The sequence below is a fragment of the Podarcis muralis genome, chromosome 6 (genome assembly GCF_964188315.1).
Source record: "Podarcis muralis chromosome 6, rPodMur119.hap1.1, whole genome shotgun sequence".
Taxonomy (NCBI): domain Eukaryota; kingdom Metazoa; phylum Chordata; class Lepidosauria; order Squamata; family Lacertidae; genus Podarcis; species Podarcis muralis.
The window spans coordinates 43,686,423-43,705,029 of record NC_135660.1 but is presented as its reverse complement, the minus strand read 5'-3'; the positions used below and the strand labels follow the sequence as shown (position 1 = coordinate 43,705,029).

Sequence of the window (18,607 nt, the reverse complement as noted above, 5' to 3'; positions counted from 1 at the left end):
TCTCCTTCACTCCCTGCCCCATCCTCGCCTGGTGTTTAAATGTCTCTTTGTAAGCTAATGGGATTTGAATAGAAAGGGCTGGGGCTGTAATAATGTATACCATCTAGCAATGGATGGGAAAACAAGTACATTTCTGTTACATTAACTGTTGTGAGCAGAACAAACAAGTAAGCAATTTCCATGAGGTGGTTATATCCCACCAAAGAAACATTGGAATGTTTCCTTTTGAAATGTATCCAGATAGTAGACATACATGTTTTAAATCATTTTATTTTTATTTAAAATAATATTTCCAAAAAGATCTCATGGTCATCAATACATGTTTCATGATTATATCCTAAATCACACTAGAACATAAATACCAACAAAGCAATAATCCACATTGCTTTTTTTGGTCTATTTCAGCTGAAAAAGCTATCCATGCATAGCAATGTAACAATTCATAGATTACCACTAAAGTAAAGCGTACTACAAGCATTTCTACCATCATATTGTGATTAATTCAGCCAAAGATATTTTCACATTGAGATGTCATGAATTCATACACGTTTGTCACACAGCATCTAAGAAATGTTCTGGCATTTGTTACAAATTCAGTAAACAGCAGCCCATTCCTGACATCTGATCTCAGATGGGACCCTATGCCGTATCTGACTCTTTATAAGAATGTCTCCTTGGCCATCCTGGCTGGGGCTGATAGGAGTTGTAGTCCAAAACGTCAAGCGGGTGCCGCTTCATCTGCCCTAATTTATGCTTCTCATGCGAGGCCATTCCATTCCACTGCACATGCAATAATATATTTTATCCATGGACTCTAGAGACTCAGCTACCTCCTCTCGCAGGTCTTGTTACAGGTCACCTGTATCCTGACTGCTAGCTTACTCTGAGCAAGCTGTTAAGAAACAAAGCTGCCCCCCCCACTCCGCCGCCCCTTCCAATCAAATTCTGCTGCGGGGGGTGGGTCGTACAATTGCCTGTTTTAAAGAGCAGCGAAGGAAGGAAACACTCTGCACATGTTCAAGGGCACTTTCCCCTAGCATCTCGCCGATTCCAGGGCCGGAGACGGGCTACTGGAGAAGCAGGCCCCAGGCTGCACCTGGGTCCTGCTACAGGTTTCATGCTTAAAACGTGGACAGCTCCGGCCGATTGCCAGTGAGCGGGGCAGGATCTGACCGCCAAAGCCTGTGTCAAGCGGCACGTAGCGCGCTCTGAAGGGGAGGCGCTCACCTTGCCTGCCGGGCGAGGAGCAAAGCAGGCAAAAGGCCGGCAGCCAGAGCAGCTGGCGCTGCCGCCGCCTCCTAATCCGATCCCCGCGAGGGCTGCCAGGAACAAGCCTCTCCCTTCCGCCCCTTCCAGGCAGCCCCACCCCGGCCAGCCTCCCGCCCGCTCGGCTCCGCTTCCCGGCAGGCTCCGAGGAACTGGCTAGGCCGTAGCCCTGCCTCTTGGCCGGCTCTCCCTCGCCGCTCATTGGCTCTCGCCTCGCCAGGGGGGCCGCGACGCTCGGGCGCCGTGACAAGCCAAGGAAGGGGCCGGCCTCGGGAAGCAGCCCAGCGCCGCCGTGTCACAGCCGCCGGGCGACAGGGTTGCAGCCGCCACCGCCGCCGCTCGGAGAAACAAGTGAGTTTCTTCTAGCAGGGATCGCGACCCAGCCCGGCCCTCCCCTCGCGGGGCGGGGACGCCTCCCGGCTCCATCCTCCGCTCTGCCTCGGGGCTCCCGGCGCCAGGATCTCCCTCGCTATGCAGCCTCTCCCTTTCTCCCTCCACAGCCTGCGGATTACTCATCACTCGTTCCCATCTCTCTCTCTCTCTCTCTCTCTCTCTCTCTCTCTCTCTCTCTCTTCCCCTCCCCTCCCCTTCCCACCGCATGCCGCCCACTCCGCGCGCGCCTTCCCTTCCTCCTCCTCCTCCTCCATCCGTTTTTATGAGTCACTCCGGGGTTTTGGGTGGGGGCCCATCCGCGTCACGAACTCATGCACGCGCCGGCGGGTGACTCCCTGCGCGCACCGCGTGCCCAGGGGGCTGCTGAGCATCACGCCGGGATCTGGGGAGTTGGCTGGGAGGGCGGCAGGCAGAGGATGCGAGCGACAGGTAGCGGCACATAGCGGGATACGCAGAGCAGCCCTCTCCAATCCACCTTCAACTCCCCGGGTTCTGTGGCGGGATAGCCTTGAAAGACGGGAGTCTTTCTTTCTTTCTTTCTTTCTTTCTCTCCCTTGGCCTCAAGGTCCCAGGGTGGGTAACAACATTAAAGCACAATTGAGAACAACTAACAACCGGGAAAATAAGGTGAGCCCTGAAATTAGATGCCCCAGGTGTCAAAGTCAGAGGCAAGCATCCTGTGGCATCCTGTCAACATCCTGTGGCAGCTGTATGATGAAGGTACTGGATGCATCTCTGTGGGAAGGGGGCTCCACAGCTTAGGGAGAATAGCCTCTCTTGGGGCACCAGCACCCCAGACTCTGAGGGTGGAGGAAGTACCAAGAGAGCGCCCCCCCCCCGCCTGCCAATCTCAGCACCCAGGAAGGTCTGTGGGGCTTCTTTCATCCGTGAGCTTCTTCACATGCCTCCTGTTGGATGGCCCACTTTTTGTTTCATTTTCTCGCATTTAATAGCCCACCTTTTTCTCCAAGGAGCTCAAGGTGCATGGTTCTCCCTCCTCTCATTTAGTCCCCTCAACCTCCCTGTGATTTAGGTTAGGCGGAGAGGAAATGAATGGCCCAAGGCCACCCAGTGAGTTTCATGGACCAACGGGGATTTAAACTCTGGTTTCCCAGGTCCCAGTTGGGCATTCTAACCACTATACCACACTGGCTCCCAAGAGGACTGCAGAGAGAGAGACTGAAGACTTCCCTGTTTTCTTTATTTTGGGGTCTCCCATTTGCTCAGACATCTTCTCTTACAGGGCTTTTTTCTGGCCAGATAATATATTTTATTTTTAAAACTCCAGCTTTACTTCAGAGGCTTCTATCTAGTTTGAAACATCACAACTTCATATAAGCAAATGGGTCATCACTTAGGACCATAGAATTGTAGAGTTGGAAGGGACCCCAAGGGGCATCTAGTCCAACCCCTTGCAGTGCAGGAATCTTAACTAAAGAATCCCTGACAGATGACTGGCCAAGTTCTGCATGGATGGAGCGATGGGTGTGTAGAAATCCTTACTTTTTGCATGGCTGGCTTGTCGCCTACTATACCCATGCCAGGACAAACTGATCCATAAAGCATGCTGTGATTTCAGCAGACCATTGTAGGACCATTGCTGGTTGTGGCATCTCCTCCCATTTTTAACCTGGCCATGTCCTATTTCTTTTATTTATTAATTTTCTTACATCTATAGTCAGTAGTGGCTGGTGAGCACTCTTCAGGAAACGACTTGGCGCATGGCTGCAGGAGCATCAGATTGACTCTGCTGTCATGTGCCACACAAAGCTTCCCCATGCCGCTTCACTGGCCCATGCTGTATATAGCTCACCTTGGTTCCATGTGGTCTACATGTGGTTCCTGGTGGTCAAACATCCAGGCACTGACAAGATCTGTTCCTGTTTAGCTGCCGCAAGGCAGTGGCCTCATGTGTCTTCAGGCCATATCCTGGGTTCTAGGAAAAAAGTGCTGGCATATACTTCGTGTACTCTTGGCTGTGTGCTATAGTGCCAAACTGAATGCTTGGTAGGTTATAGACACACCAAGTATAGACACACTCATAGTATTAATGTGGAATCAGTCTTAAGTAACTACTCAAGTCGAGGATTTCAGACTTGACTTTTCCTCCTAACCCAGGAATTGTGTTGATCATCCACTGTTAGTACAAGCTAAATTGATGGAAGGTCTGAGGGAGAACCCAGTGATGTGGTTTGCTTCTTGGAAATTAAAGTAATTTGCTGCATTTTAACATAGAACTGCCTTCTGCAGCTCTTTGGCCTCTTGGTAGACCAGCAGCAAGTACAGAAATAAAAAATGCTTGTGAAGCTTTTCAGGTTAAAAAGGAAAGGGGAGGTGACCTCTTGATACCTTGCTGGTCTCCAGATGAAATTGACTAATTTCCTTGTTCATGCCATTTTCACCCACTAATGAGAATAGAATTCAAATCCCTGAAATTTTATTAGGTTCAGTCTGTATCTCTGCATGTTCTTTGTATGCAGTCTCTGCAGGAAAGCTTCAGAGTATTTGTTCTAATAATACTGCAGATAAAGTCTTTATCGGCTTTTTATTTTTTATTTTTGAATATTGCTGTTGTGCCTCACAGGGTTTCCATCCAAAAGGATTATTCCTTCCAGAGAGAATTTGTGAATATTGGAGGCTGACATTTTTCTTTGACGCAAGGAGTATGATGTTTGTTATTTTAATCATTGCCTGGGTAACAGTAGGGGCATGACAAATGGGATTTAAAGGGCAACCAACATTTCCAGACGTGACTCTTGATGGGAGCCTTAGTGTTGATGTAACCTCTAAGTGCTAGAAAATAAGCAACTTAACATGTATATTGATTTACCTGTTTTTATTGTACTGGCTCAATTTTGCTTAGGCACATATTCTGCTGTGTAGAAGGCTCAAGGGCTAGGAATCTCTCTAATGGGATGCAAAGAACCCTCTTGCGCTTAACAGGCAGGATCCCCTATGTATGTAAGGAGGAACTCAGGAGCAAAGCACCAGCATATCAGCAACTTGGGGAATGGTGGAGATGTGAGAAGATCACATCATCCTTGTATGCGAGTAAAAGCGAAAGTCGTGCTTTCAGGTGGTACGAAAGTGACCTTGTACATATCTGATAACTTCCCCAGTTTTGCTTGTTCCTGCTTTGTTGGAGAGCATTGTGCGCGAGTTCTAATGGTCTTTGAAAAACAAACTTTCAGCACATAAGCTTGGGCCCTAAGATAAGATAACTTAATCAAGTTCATGGGAGGAATTCTTCCTGTCCCTTCCTCCCATTTGCAGCCACTCGCTTCCCTGAATGGAGAATGGAGAGAGACATTTGTATGGGTAGAAGCCTCTAACTTTGGCGTGGATGGAATTTAAAAGGTAAAGGTAAAGGTTCCCCTGCCCATACGGGCCAGTCTTGACAGACTCTAGGGTTGTGCGCCCATCTCACTCTATAGGCCAGGGGCCAGCGCTGTCTGCAGACACTTCCGGGTCACGTGGCCAGCGTGACAAGCTGCATCTGGCGAGCCAGAGCCGCACACGGAAACGCCGTTTACCTTCCCGCTAGTAAGCGGTCCCTATTTATCTACTTGCACCCGGGGGTGCTTTCGAACTGCTAGGTTGGCAGGCGCTGGGACCAAGCGACAGGAGCGCACCCCGCCGCGGGGATGGAATTTAGCCTGCTGTATAAAGATAAAGAGTCACATCCATTGGTCTGACTGCTTTTGCCTCCGGCCCCACCTACCACTGGCAATGCGGACCCAACCCTTCTGCTTAGCCTCACTGTGACATGAGTTGAGTTTGCTCTCCCTCCTTTGTCTCCTTGCAGAAGATGTCTGGGGAACTGTCCTTGCGCATCGACACCAAGGAGCCACGATGGGACCAGAGCAGCTTCACAGGGAGAGCAAAACACTTCTTCACGGTGACAGATCCTCGCAACCTTCTGCTCTCTAGCAAAACTCTGGAAGAGGCCCGGAGGGTGATTGAGGATTACAGGTTCTCTTGTTAGTCTGGGGATTGCTTTGGTCCTTAGAGAATGACAAGGAAGGCAGTGCCAGGAGTGAGGGGGTGAGGTTGTGGGGAATCCTGATGTTGTGCTATCTAGAGGCTTTTAAAGCACTTGGTGTTAGCTGTCCTCTAATTCCTGGAATTCGTAGATTCTTCTCAGCACTCTGGAGTGGCTTGTTGACTTTCAATATAGTGGCTCTGGGAAAGCAGAAGCAGGGAGAACGAACTCCTAGGAAGAGGGATGCACTTTTAGAAGGGATGGAAAGATGAAGCTTAGAGAATAAGTTTATTTACAGGCCACTTTCCCAAAGGATGCTCCAAGAAAAAGCAAACAAATCAATTTATACAAATCAATTTACAAGAAAAGCAAACAAATCAATTTATAGGTGCAACGAAGACATAAATATATCATAAATGCAGTCTTTTATGTTCCCATTAGCAAACAAACATATTAGTATTAACGATTCCCTCATTAGTATTAATGTCTCCTCCAGTGACTACTGGCCATTTGGTGACAGAGCATTAGCATAGTACCAAACCATTTCCCTGTCTACACATCCTATTCCAAACCCAATATTTTGAATTAATCAGAACATTCAAAGGAACCCATCCAAGACTATCCACAGGGCAGCTGGTCCATTTGAAGGGTCTCCTTGCATTTCACAGTGTACATGAATAGAGAGGAGTGTTGAGGGGTACCTCTGGTCATTGCTAATACAGCTATTCTTACCTCCCAATCTGACCCCGCCTCTTCCTAGTACAGTGCGTTGATACTTCCTGCCCCAGCAACCTCCACAGCAAATCTTCTCATTTCCCTAAACTGCCTCCAATCTTCTTTCCTTTTCTTGATTGCTTCAGGAAAGGGAAGGTGTCGCCAGGATTGACTGAGGACCAACTATGGCGGGCAAAATACATCTACGACTCGGCTTTCCACCCGGACACTGGCGAGAAGATGATCCTGATTGGGCGAATGTCGGCCCAGGTGCCCATGAACATGACCATCACTGGCTGCATGCTCACTTTCTACAGGTACGTGCACAACTTCTAAGGTCCTATTGGTGGCCACGCGAACTGCAGGGTGACAACAGCCTTACATTTGATGTAATGCAGCAATTTAGAGGCCTAATTTGAAGCAGTCTGCTGTGATAGGGGTTTAACACTGTTCCCCTCTCTCCCCTGCCTCAGTGCTCAAGTTGCTCTTAGCTGCAGGTTAGGGAAAAAAGACAAATACTATATGGGCAAGTACCTCTGAGGGAAATGCCAGCTTTGGGGCAGGAAGAGGGAGCAATCTAACATTGTGGCTGGGGGCAAGAATTAACCCCACTCTCCCCCATGCCATGGACCTTACATAGGGTTGCCATATTTCAAAAAGTGAAAATCCGGACAAAAAGGTTGTTGAGCTTTCTATTTTTTAAGGAAAATCGACACTGCCAACAAGGGTTGCCATACATCTGGATTTTCCCAGACATTTTAGCAATTTCTGCCTAGACACTGCTTCCGACTGCAATATCCTGGCTATGTCTGGGAAATTCTGGATGTATAGCAACCCTACCTCACCCAAATTGCCCCCTAACATCAGCTAGTTAATGAAATAAAAAAAGCTAGTTTTAATGAAATAAAAAAGACAGAGATCTGTTCATGGATTTTCTGTGTTGGATGTAGTTTGGCCCTAAATCTGAAGGAGAAAGGAAGTGCTGTGTATGTGGTGGAACAGTGGCATTGAAACTGCATGCGTACCTCATTGAGTGCTTTTGTGTGTATGTACGGAGGAGGGGCTACGAGAAGCACACACCAAATCAGTACATAGAGCTCGTTTGCTACTTCTTTGAGAATTAGCCTAACATTCTGGTTTTTGTCATGTTTATGGGAGCCCTGACTTTTCTCTTTCCTTGCAGAACAACCCCTGCTGTTCTGTTCTGGCAGTGGGTGAACCAGTCATTCAACGCCATTGTCAACTACACTAACCGGAGTGGAGATGCTCCCATAACCGTCAGGTAAGAAGACACTGAGTCCTGCCCAAGAGCCCTGGAAACGAATGCAGACATATTTGTGGGAAATTGCACCAGAGGGCCATGGGATTGCCTGATACCACTCTAGGAGCTGCCTCTACAGGGTAGCTTTTCAGGACTCATGCCTGCCAAGGAAGCAGATCATCAGGCCCAAAGAATTCTGCTCCCTCATCCCAGATAGCTATAGGTGTGGACTCGGATTATTCCACATTTGTTCAGGAGCTCCTTCCTGATTACATTTTAAGTGGAAGCCATGACAGAACATTGCACTGTTGAGTAATCCTATTCAGGGTGCCAGCCAATTTTCAGGATACTCCATTTCATCCTCCTTCCTACCTGTTTCTCTGCCCCCTACAACAGTCAGCATTCTATTGCTAGTGAGCATGCTCAGTCCTTACTGAGCTGTGTTTGGGCTCCGTCCCTTTGGTTCATAGTTTCCCTTAAGTTTTCTTTCGAACTTCTGCAAAACTTGAGACTCCCCCAAGTCTGCTGATACCTCCCTCTTGTGTGTGAATGGGTGCCATTTTTGGTGGGTGGGGATCCACACTGGGAGAATGAATTCACTCTTCGCCTTTTCTCATTGTAAATCCCAGGAAAACCCATGGGAGCTATTTCTTCAAAGTGGTGTGCCTAGGAAGCAGTGGTAGTCCCATTTGTGGGGTCAAGAGGAGAGGATTGTAGGGGCTGGGCTTTCCAGGAGTCATGGAGGGAAAGCTTGAAGTCAAAAGCAAGGTAGACCATGGTGGAGACCTCCTGTGCAGAAACGGGTAGGGAATGAGGCAAGAAGGAACACTGGCAGTGCTAGGAAAGGTGGTGAAGATGTGTGACTGCTTAGTCTTGGTGGGGATTTTTAATGGCGGGAAATAGGAATGTTCCTGCATGTCCCACCCATTGAGTACCTTTCCCAGGGGAAGCATTAGGGCTGGGACTAGACAGGAGGAAGTTGAGAGTATCTTAGCCTCACCTGGTTGCCTGCTTCCTTTACAGCCAGCTGGGCACTGCCTACGTCAGTGCTACTACGGGAGCTGTGGTCACAGCACTGGGCCTCAAGTCCCTCACCAAGGTAAGGCACCCGCCGGCTGTGTCTGCTCTGGCACAGCAAGGAGGATATGCCTGTTCTTTGAGATTTGGTTGTCACACTTTTGTGTTACAAATAAGATCTTGCATAGGACAAGTGACTCTCTTTCCTTATTTGCTTATCAGCATTCCCTGGCCACTGAGCATGCTCAGCACTCACTGAGATGTTTGGAAAGGTTTTCTTCCAGTGGTGTGTGTGTGTGTGTGTGTGTGTGTGTGTGTGTGTACTTCTGCAAATCTTTGGTTCCTCTTCCTGTTTTCTCTTGTGCATTGGTCAGACCTGTGCAAGGGGGGTGGGCAGCTGGGTACACTTTCCCTGGGCCAATTCATCCTGCTGTTAATTCAAACTGTAACACATGTCTCCTCTATCTTTCTCTTTCCCTTTCAACTCTTCCACCTCGGTAGCACCTTCCACCCATCATTGGACGCTATGTGCCTTTTGCAGCTGTGGCAGCGGCTAACTGTATCAACATACCATTAATGAGGCAGAGGTAAGATAGGGCTGCATGATGGGGAGAGGGTAGGAACTTAGGAAGATGCCTTGCACTGAGTCGATATAGCACAGTATTGGGCCATCTAGCTCAGTATTGTCTACACTGACTGGCAGGGTCTCTCCTGGGTTTCAAGCAGGGGAGCTTCCTATCCCTGCCTGGAGACACCAGCGACCTTTTGCCCCATCAGAGCATGTCCTCTGACACTGAAACATAGCCCACCCTCCTGGAAAGGGGAAACCAAAGTCCAGGTCTTGGCCATTTCTTGCTAGTAGCATATTCTAAATTGCTGCACCCCTGGGCATCTTTTCTCAGTCTTTTGACCTTGAAAGTGTGAGGTGTTCACAGCTATGATAATATATGGAATCCACAATAACTGGCATCAGGCTAACAGCATAGCAGAAAGCTTTGCCATTATAGATCTATGAAGGGTGTGGGGGACTTGGAACATAGTAAAAAGTAATACCAGATTGCGTAAGGGGAACCCCCACCCCCAGAATGAAGAGAGAAGCTTTCTAGCTATTTACAAAGCAACGTCTACATTTCTGTGATAAGTTTGTTACTGTAGTTGAGAATATAGCTCCTTTTATTTATTTGTATCTCATCTTTTCCTACTTGGTAATTCAAGGCGATATACAAAGGTCTCCCATCCAGGCACCGACCAGACCGAGACCTGCTTAGCTTTATGAAGATTGCTGCATCATGTGCCAGAGCCAGGGTAGAGAGCTAGGGTTTTGAAGTAGGTGGAAGACGTTGGAGAGGAGGTAACATAATGAAGAGTAGAGAAAAAGTGTAATGAAGAGTGGAGCCATGGGTCTCACATGCATTGCATGCTGTATTATGCCTGCACAATCTCCTGATATGCCTTGTCCTCATGTCTGAACAGTGTCTGCTGTGGTGATGTTTTGGTTCATGGGGAGTGGTCAGGTGGGATAATGTGATGGAGCTACTCCACATCGTTCCATGGTCCTATACCACATTGTTCCAGACTATCCTTTTTTGGAGATCCAGCAGGACAGACGTGGTCCTGTGCTAGCTGGTGGGTGGGTGGGATTTGTAATCCAAAACAACATCTGGAGTTGAAGCCTAGTTTAATACTTCTGTTCCTGGTCTAGAAAGACAGGAAGCACAGGCAACTAGGACTCAGAAGAATTGCTGCATATCTGGCAGCAAGAGAAAGGAGAGGCTGAAAATGACAATAAAGGGTTGTATTTCCCCCCCCCCCCTAACCATTTTTACAGGGAGCTAAAGCTTGGTATCCCCATTACAGACGAGAATGGAAATCGGTTGGGTGAGTCAAAGGCAGCCGCTCAGCAAGCCATTGCACAAGTGGTGGTGTCTCGAATTGGCATGGCTGCACCTGCCATGGGTAAGTAGCTGCTGCATTGGCAGTGGCCCTTGGCGAGAGCGGAAGCAAATACTTGAAGTTCCAGCTTTGCCAATAAGGGATGATACTTTTTTATGGGTGGAAATGTGAATGATTTTGATTTGCTGGCTTCTCCCAATTTTTTTGTTAGATTCAGATATGAAATATTATAAACTGAGGAGTGTTTCTTATTAACTGTTAATTAATTTGGATGCTTGATGTGCATTGATGTGCTCAGTGGCAGAGCACATGTTTGCATGTAGCAGGGCCCAGGTTAAACCTTTGGCACTTTTAATTTAAAAGGGCCCTGAGATCTGCTGATGGAGGGCAGTACAGTGGTGTAGCCTGGGAGGGTGCCAGGGGGACCATTGTCCCAGGCGCACAATTGGGGAGGCGCGAACCAGGCACCCTTCCACCGCAGAGATCCAGCGCACGAGTGCCTGCCTGTCGGCAGGGGCTAGACAGCACAGAGGGTGAAGAGCACCCTTCGTGTCCTTTGCTCCCATTTGAGCATTCACAGATTGCCCGGAGAATATCTGACATAAAAATTAAGCATTTTGAAGAGCCCATTAATTTTAGATCTGCTTTTGGTGCATACATGCTGTGCTATTTTGTCATTATCTCCTGAAAGGTTCTAGCAAGGTAGAAATCCTGTTTTAAGTTGTTGGCATTTGCAGGGCAAAAACAAAATGACAATCTGGGCTGCCTTCACATGGCAGTTTATTCCATTCTCATGGCTTTCCCCTAACTTCTAAGTTCTGCATTATATTTGAGCTTTCACATGGTGTAAGAGCGACTTCTGGAACTGTAGTGGAACACAGTGCAAGTTAAGTGCTCGTTTCCACATTTGCAAATAATATAGAAACCAGTGCTTAACTTGTGCTGTATTCCACTATAGTTCTGGAAGTGGCTTTTACATTGTGTGAAAGCATAAATATAATGTGGAAATTATCAGTTAGGGAAATGTCATGAAAATGAAATAAACTGCCATGTGAATGTAGCCATAAATCAAATTCCATTGCCAGTTGGGACACCTCTGAGCTTTTAAGTTTGTGAACTACTCATTGTGATCTTAGTTTCCGAGTATCCTGAATGGATTCCAGGAAGTCCTAGAGAAATAAAACAACAACAACCCTAAAACCGATCCAAAACGTGCAGGAGACATTTGGCTGGCTGGCTGTGTCTTTAATATTCTCCTTCCTCATTTTCCTTATAGCAATCCCTCCTGTGATCATGAACGCGCTAGAGAAGAGAGCATTTTTGAAGGTGGGTCCTTTTGGATCTTAGTTCAGCTCCCAGGCCTCCATTCCTATAGGCTGAGAAGGATGTGGTTGCTTTCCTGAGATGAGCCATATTTGTGTGTGTGTTCAGCTTACTTCTCAACCCTCATGAACAGGAGAGGGTTATTGCCTTCATGTCCTGGTTGTGGGCTTCCCAAGGGTGTTCAGCTGGTCACTCTGCAAACAGAGTGCTAGATGAGAAAGGCCTTTGGGTTGATCCAGCAGGGCTCTTCTTACGCTGGTCAGGAAGGGGAGTTTAATTTCTTAGAAGGTGTATTGACTGCCATCTTGGAAATGCTAGGGTCAATTGTTGACAATTACAAACAAATATTCAAAGCTTCTTAAGCAGGGGTGGCTAACCCTTGGCCCTCTAGATGGTGCCATCATCCCTGACCATTGACCATGCTGGCTGAGACTGTGTTGTAGTTTAGCACTATCTGGAGTGCCACATAGGATTTCCCCCAAGAAATGTATGAGTGCTCCTGCTGGGTAAATGACTGCAGCTCTGTAAGCAATAAGCGACAACAGCTGCTTTGGAAATGGATGTAGATACTGAGCACAAACCAACGCCTTGTGTTTCCTTCCAGCGGTACCCTTGGATGAATGCTCCTCTGCAGGTTGGGCTGGTGGGCCTGTGGTAAGTGTGCTTCTTCCCTTGTGCAAATTGGAGTATTGTACATCAGGAGGAGAGACCAGGTTGCCAGAGCTCTCTGAGAAGAGTGTCAGTGCAAACCGTGGTTACATTCACACTGTGTGTTTATAAAGTGCCATGATACCACTTTAAACAGTCACGGCTTCCCCCAAAGGATTCTGGGAGCTGTAGTTTGTTTACAGTGCTGAGTTTGTTAGGGGGCCCCTATTCCCCTCGCCAAAAAAGCTACAATTTCCAGAGTTCCCTGTGAAGAGGAATTGAATGTTAAATCAGGTTCAAATTCTCTCTCAGCCAGGAAACTCACTTTTCCTCAGACCAACCTGATTGTGGAGGCTAAAATTGGGGGTAGCTGGTTGGGCCATGATGACCTAGGAGCCTTGAGCTCCTGGGATGAAAGACAAGACAAACATGGAATAAATAAATAATAAAGAAACACGGCTTTTGACTAGAACCAGATAGCACTTGGCTTACAGGAGCAAGTGAGGTAATCTCCTGAGAGGGTATGATTGTGGGAATCAGGCACGGGGACCCACATTCCATGGCCCTTCTGGATTTTCTTCCCTGGCAACTGTGACTTGACCTTTAGGCTGATCAGAAATTCTACCAGTTCCTATCAATGTATCTCAGCTTGAAGGTGTTGAAATTTCTGAGTGGCAACCTGTTCCATTCTGAATATTTCAACTTTTGTGGGTTGCCCCATTGAAATGACAATAACATGGTACCCAGCTTATTTGTAATGGATCAGGCAAGGTAGTTTTCATGATATAGTGCTATTCCTTTTGGAAATTTGACTAGATCCCCATTCCAGGAAATTTGGTTGGGGGCCCTTTGCCAACCTGGTGCCCTCCAGATGTTTATGACGCTGAGTTGTCGTTGGGAGTTGTAGTCCAAAACATCTGGAGAGCTCCAGGTTGGTGAAGGAGGCACAAGAGAAAAGCTTTGATTGGGATGCAAGATACTGCACTCCATGGTGTGTTGTTCGGCACCCACAATTCTGACTGGGAGCAAGAAAGCAGCCTAGAGCAACATGGGAGGGGGGGTGAGGGTTATTTCCCCCCAGAGCGACTCCCTTGCCCATCCTCCAAGGCAGAAGTGACTCCTCTCCTGTCTCCTTTCTTCCAGTTTGGTGTTCGCTACCCCCCTTTGCTGTGCACTCTTCCCCCAGAAAAGGTAAGCATGCCATTGCATGTTATGTTCTATGAGAGTGGTTCCCGGGGTCTATTTGGGGTCCAGCCACCCAGGGGTTTCGTGGCACATACCTATCAACTGTCTGGGACATGCCGTTTGGAGGGGCCGTGCTCTCATGTGAGATTTTGGTGCCCCAAAATGCTCGTTTTGGGGTACTGTTCATGGGTCACATAGACCTTAATGGACCTGTTGGTCATGCTCATTAACTTCAGGCAGTCTGTTCTGAGTAGACCTAGCACTGAATGCAAGTTTCAGTGCTGAATCTGTATAATTTTGAATGGGGTGTTCCTCATAAGCTGTTTCTTTCCTTTTCTTAAATATTTTGTTGTCCAAAGTCAACATTTTCACAACTGTTTACTTTCAATTCAAAATTTGAAAGGGTGTTTATTCTTTTTCTTTTTCTGCCGGGGTGGGTGGAGGAAGAAGCGCGATTTTGAAAAACATGGCCTTTTTAATGTTTGTGCTGCTACAGTTTTCATGCCGTGCTGGTGTGTTACAGTCTTGAAGCCTGATCCTGTCTTAAGCGTAGAAGCAATCCTACATTCTTAAGGAGTCAAAGATGTTTCCCCTTTCTGCTTGGGAGGTTTTCAAATGGGGGCAATGCCACTGTTGGGGGAAATGCCACACAGTGTGGGAAAGAGCATTCCACATGAAGTTTGAAGAAGACACCTCTGGTCACCACATGCTTGGGACCCGGTTTCTCCTTCAGCGACTGTGGTGTTCTCCAGAAGCATACATGGTGGACACACTGTAAGCATCTCTTCCCCATAATATACAGACTAGCCTACTGCTGATTTAAAACATGACATGGGAGGTCATAGCCCATTTTTCAGAGCATGGCTGTGCACCTCTTGAGATAGCCCTGCCCCATAAATTTGCTTTCCATTTCCTACTCTCTCCTTTGCCCTAAGAACTAGAAAAACATCTTGTTTTCCTTTTTCCAGCTCAATGCGGGTGAGCCGCCTGGAACCTGAAGTCCAAGCTCTGATCAGGGAGAAAAACTCTGACATTGAGGTTGTCTACTTTAATAAAGGGCTTTGAGAGAAGCTTCCTCATGCTACCCTGGTATGGAGTAAAAACAAACAAACAGGAAGAAGTAGAAGAACCAGGGATCCGGTGCTCCTGAGGAGGAATTTACACTTTGTAATAGTATAATCCCTTTTATATGCTGCTTTCTTATTGGCTGTCAAGTCATGGCAGGCCCTATGTGTATGATGTAACCTTCCTGAATTCAGGTGAACCCTAGGGTAGATTGTAATGTGGCAGTGTGGCAGTTGCAGTGATGGATGTTCATACTCTGAACAAAGCAGAAACATTCCAGTGATGACCCATTTGGGTTTCAGGAGCAAAGAAGTCCTTAAGCCTAAATCCTTACATTACACATAGTTCTACAGTGGTATGTGTACAGGTGTGGATGTGTGTGCACTATAATCTTAATGATGTATTATCCTAAGAATGATAACCTTGAGAAATGTTTGGGAAGAGGAGAAATCCATGGGACACCTGAGAATCAGTTGCTACATGGAAGGCAACTTGCTGTCCTGGTTAGTTGGAGTTTCATGTATTCAGAGGTAAAGGAAATCACTCTCCCACATAAGAGCATCATGTGTTTCTGCAATACCTACGTTCTTGAGATGTTTTGTCTCTAGACAACCTTTGTTTTTGTAACCAAAACATGTTTTTTCAAGAACCTCTGCGTTCTCTTGCTGTTCTGATACTTTGCTGATAAGAGAAATGTATGAGAATGACAGTATGTGCAGCCTTGAAACCGCAAAACCCATGATGCAGGGTGAGCGCTAGTCAAATAAGCACATTGCTTCCTACTTACGGAAGCAAGCAATTGACCATATTGAGTTAGCAGGGAACCGCTAAAATTCAAACAGGTTGGTGGATTTTCTATCACCAATCTTCTATTCGGAGGTGAGCACATGCTTCAAAGATGAAGCAAAGATCTGGTGTTTGCATAATTATGTCATGGGAGATGGGATCATGGAAATCAGCTGATCCTAACATGCCCTTTATCTGCCCCTTGGAAACCACAGAATTTCACATAAAGTGGGAAGGGATGTGTCTATATATGTAGAGGCTTCACCCCTTATGTTCTGCTTAGCTGTTTTAGCATAACCACAGCAATATTTTGTACGGTTGCATAGCTTGCTTGAAGGCCCAGGGCGATTGATAGGGATGGCATCCAAATGGAGCATCACTTCTGCCAGCTTCATTGGATCAGGTGAGGGTTGTGACAGCAGCAACCCCATGCTCATGATGGGGCCTGATGGTTTCACCTCCCAAACCGAGAAAGAAATCTATTCTGCTTACCCTTTCCACACACTCACTCCCCCAAACCTTTCATTAATACCATGGGTGGTATCTAACTAAGTGGTTCCACTGGTGCAAGCATTTTAAGAACACAATACAAGCCTACTGGATCAAGCCAATGGCCTGGTGTTCAGCATCCTGTTCTCATAGTTGCTGACAAATGCAAGCAGGACATGAGCCTAACAGCACTCTGCCCACCTGGGTTTTCCAGCACCTGGTATTAAGAGGCATAATGTCTCTGAAAGTGGAGCTGGAACATACTTATTGTTGTGCAAAGGAACTTCTGCTCCCTCTCCTCTCCCTGTGTGTCCCCCGTCCCCTGAATCCGTCCTAGGGGTTCCCAACCTTCAAGTGCGAATGGGCTTGGGGGCACATGGAGAGGGAAGAGCAATATGAAGAATTCTGTTGCGCAAGTAGAAATCTCACCATTTAGTTGGAGAATTCCTAACCCCACCCCCCAAATTTCTAAGCACATACCTTGTTGCTCCAAGTGAATACTTACTTGGGTGAATTTGTCAGGTAGAAAATGGTCACACCTGCCTGAGAGCATAAATGACTCTCTTTGGTGGATGTGGCTGTGACTGAATAGTGGTACACATAAGTATCTCTTCTTTATCTGGACCTGTACTTTACCAGAACAGTTGAGACAACCACTCTGAGGTTTTGTTTCATTTTTACAATCAAGCAGTACATAAAATCTTACAAAATAAATAAAATAATAAATGACGTTCCGGCATTTGGGAAGGTGTGTCTGCACAAAAGCTCTTGGGTATCTGGTTTGATGCTTTATTTGCTAAAGCAGTATCCAATACTCACGAGTGTGCACTAACCACAAGGTTTGTTTTGGGCCCTGATTCAGCACTTTGGAAATTACTCCAGTTTGGCTCAGACAGTTTGAAGGCTGCCTGGTTCATCTTGGCACCGTATCAGAATACTGATCTGGGAAAAGCTGAAGCTTTGTGCCTCCCCATTGGCTGTCATGAGGAAATCAACAAATTATTATAGCCTCTTTCCATTTGACAGAATTGTATGCAATTTGCAAGCATAGCAAACCCTTTGGACTGGAAGAAACCTGCCATAATTCCAGTCAAAAAGGTGCAGGTTTGTTTGCACTAGACTTCTTCCACCCTCTCCCCACCTTGGCTTTCTTCTTAAATGGAAAGCTTGAGGAGAGATGTTGTCATTTTTTTGCAAACACACTTTCTGACTCTGAATCAACATTTGCTCCTAATAAAGAAAGTAATGTGGGCAGGAGGTTTTCTGCAGTATTACCCTGTGTTGATTATGGTAACTGCCTTGTAACCCTACAATTCCTTCTGTCTGCCATGTAGACTTAACTGGTCAGTGCTAGGATCAGATTTGTGTGTAGTAATCAGGTGCACTGAATCAGCGCATCCATAAGATGCCTTTGGGTAGATTTGACCCATAAAAATTCTCTTCGCTGATGGTCTGAAGGGATAAAACGCTCTACAGCAATGTCCATCCCTGTAGTCCACGCTGTTGCATATTCTGCACAATCTAGCATCAGATTCCATTTGCTCAGAACATTTAGTTCAATGTCATTTTTGCCCTTGACTTCAGCAGCAGCAGCAGGGTCCATAGCACTTATTTGACCTAAGCAACACGCACACAGAGCTAAACTGGAACAAGTGTGTGTGATGACACATGATGTTTGGCCTGCAAAGTAGAATAAAGAACTGCCAGAACTGCCTTCTCCAAAGGTGGATGAAGGTCAGTGGCTTAATCCAGTTTTATGTACTTTTTATCCCTGGAGCAAATCATTTATTTTAATCTGAGCAGAACCGCCTGGGTTTGCATGCTTGCTTCCTTTGTTAAATGTCATCTTTGCTGGAGCCTCAGAGTTCTATCAGGGGTTACTATAAATGCTCTTTATCACACTCGCTTAATGAGACCTCATCTGATCCAACTCTTACAAGCTTAAAATGGTTTGAGTCAGCTTATTTTTCTTTTACTGTGTTGGGTTATGTTTGAGGCTTATTTTACCAAATGCAAAGCAATGTCTGTGCAGGAATCCTCATTGGTTCCATGTTATACCTCTTGTATAGCTTTAAATAAGGCATCTGTTTCCAAATAAAGAATATAATTTCTGTCTCTTGCACATGTCTTTGCTGTTTTCTTGAACTGACAGGTAAAATGCATTGCTATGTTTCTTGCTCATATACAGCAGATTTTAATGCAGAGTTTTGTTTTAAGGAAATGTGACCAAAATTACTCCTACTGGGGATGAAGGCAAAAAGCTTCCTGCTAACTTCCAAGTGTGGGTCCCCTAATTCCCACCCATATTCTTCAAAGGTTAATCCGTTTATGATTACAGTGATTATTCCTGTTCATGGAAGGGCTATGCTGTCATTTGAGCAAAGAAATCAGTATACTCTCCAAGATGTGTCCCACATTCCAGGCCATTTTTCACTTTACAAAATTCCTACACAAAAGACAACCTGTATGTAGCGCATCATGTCGTGATTTATTCTGAGAGCACTTAAATGTTACTAAGCACTGTGCAAAGCTAATTTAAAACCACAGGGGCTTCCTTGCAGGCCTACAATCTTAAAGCTTTCTGA

At 46.4% G+C, this 18,607-nt stretch overlaps 1 protein-coding gene across 5 annotated transcripts; it reads left to right on the top strand.

Annotated features, from left to right (window-relative positions):
• Window positions 1-1,508: 1,508 nt before the first annotated feature.
• SFXN3 (sideroflexin 3) lies at window positions 1,509-18,142 on the top strand. Of its 5 annotated transcripts, none has more exons than XM_028730467.2 (11): window positions 1,509-1,617; window positions 5,465-5,631; window positions 6,502-6,672; window positions 7,539-7,637; window positions 8,640-8,715; window positions 9,135-9,220; window positions 10,462-10,589; window positions 11,803-11,852; window positions 12,454-12,503; window positions 13,641-13,688; window positions 14,651-18,142. In XM_028730467.2, the coding sequence occupies exons 2-11, from the start codon at window positions 5,468-5,470 to the stop codon at window positions 14,745-14,747; spliced, it is 969 nt and encodes a 322-aa protein (XP_028586300.1). In that variant the 5' UTR covers window positions 1,509-1,617; window positions 5,465-5,467; the 3' UTR covers window positions 14,748-18,142. The 5 variants fall into 5 exon arrangements, with proteins under 5 accessions (XP_028586300.1, XP_028586301.1, XP_028586298.2 ...); XM_028730468.2 differs by having other exon boundaries at window positions 1,526-1,617; window positions 5,465-5,557; XM_028730465.2 differs by lacking the exon at window positions 1,509-1,617 and adding an exon at window positions 1,989-2,088.
• Window positions 18,143-18,607: the final 465 nt, after the last annotated feature.